General features: G+C 49.6%; 1 protein-coding gene across 1 annotated transcript in view; it reads right to left on the reverse strand.

Annotated features, from left to right (window-relative positions):
- Positions 1-1,434, reverse strand: part of Rptor (regulatory associated protein of MTOR, complex 1) — a 339,456-nt gene that overhangs the window by 263,697 nt on the left and 74,325 nt on the right. The window contains exon 2 of the mRNA XM_013036239.1: positions 503-605. Coding sequence (XP_012891693.1) covers positions 503-605 — 103 coding nt within the window. The remainder of the gene's footprint in view (positions 1-502; positions 606-1,434) is intronic.

A 1,434-nucleotide genomic window follows, 5' to 3' on the forward strand; every position in this document is an offset into this window, starting at 1 on the left:
AAGAGAGAAGTTTAAATCTGAACTCTGCAACTTACAGAACAGCCTAGGGCAGAATCCTCCTCTCTACCCCAGGTTCCTCAGCTCTAAAATGGAAATTAGTAACAGAGCTTACCCCCGGGTTTCTGGGGAGGCCACGTGAGTTAAGGAGTAGAGCTGCCAGCACAACTATCACAGCTGGGAGCACTCATCAGCGAGCACTCATAAGATGCCACTGTACAGTATGTGGAGCTTGCCAAAAAAAAAAAACACAACAACCAGCCATTCAATCTTCTAAGTGTATGTGCCATATTTTGGGCAAATTTAAAAGGAAAAACTATAGAACCCAATAGCCATTATATTGTCAATTTTCCTAGAAGGGCTTTTTCCACTACAATATAAAATTTAATACTTCTAAGATATATAAAATCTCCAATTTCTGCCAGCAGGAGGCTGGCAGGGGTGGGGGGAGGGGGCTGGCAGGGAGGGGGTTGGCAGTGGGGAGGGCTGGGGGGCTGGCACTTACCAATCCAGCACTCCAAGCGCGCACAGGGCGTGGTCTTCACCACATCTGGAGGGTCCACACCAACGTTCAGGCACAGAACTAGGGCCACACTCACTGTCTTCATCTGGAAGCACAACAGAGAGATGAAGTTCACCACGGACCCACAGTGCTCCCACCCCCCAGCCCCCCAGCCCCCCAGGTGGCCCTCCAGTGGCTCACTTGGACTGCCGCTGCACCCACAGAGGCAGGGGACTGCAAGTTCAGGACAGCCTGGGCTGCAGGGTGAGACTCTGCACACACACACACCCAGGTATTTGATGCATTCTGCAAATGCCGTTGGAAAGCCAGCACCTCACCATTATTTATAGGTGTATACTACCTGAGGAAAATGGTCATGATAATCTGATTCCCACTGCTTCTTATTAGGAAAGCTGAATAATTCTCTCCAATATGTATCCATTATTTGTATCTAATTATCCATTCATTTATATGCTGGCACTAATGGCGACATTACTACTCATTCTTTATACACTGGGCTCATCATCTGATTCGCCCTCGTTCAGCCTGCTCCTTTCCAGAGCTCTAACGTTAGGCTCAGCCTCACCCACCAGCTGCTAAACCCAGGGAATCTGGAAGGTGTCCTTCACTCCCTCACTCGGTCAACAAACCTTTATGGAGCACCTACTAGATGCCTATCACAATGCAAAAGCAGTAGGGATCTGTTGGGGATGCAACAGAGATAAAACCAGAGATAAAAGTCCCATAGTGGGGGGCTGGGAAGGTGGCTCAGTGGTAGAGCGCTTGCCTTGCATGCCTGACGCCCTGGGTTCGATTCCTCAGCACCACATAAGCAGAAAGAAAAAAAAAAAGAAAGAAAGCCAGAAGTGGCACTGTGGCTCAAGTGGTAGAGCGCTAGCCTTGAGCTGAAGAGCTGAGGGACAGCGCCCAGGCCC

Source organism: Dipodomys ordii, unplaced genomic scaffold (genome assembly GCF_000151885.1).
Source record: "Dipodomys ordii isolate 6190 unplaced genomic scaffold, Dord_2.0 Scaffold7, whole genome shotgun sequence".
NCBI classification, from domain to species: domain Eukaryota; kingdom Metazoa; phylum Chordata; class Mammalia; order Rodentia; family Heteromyidae; genus Dipodomys; species Dipodomys ordii.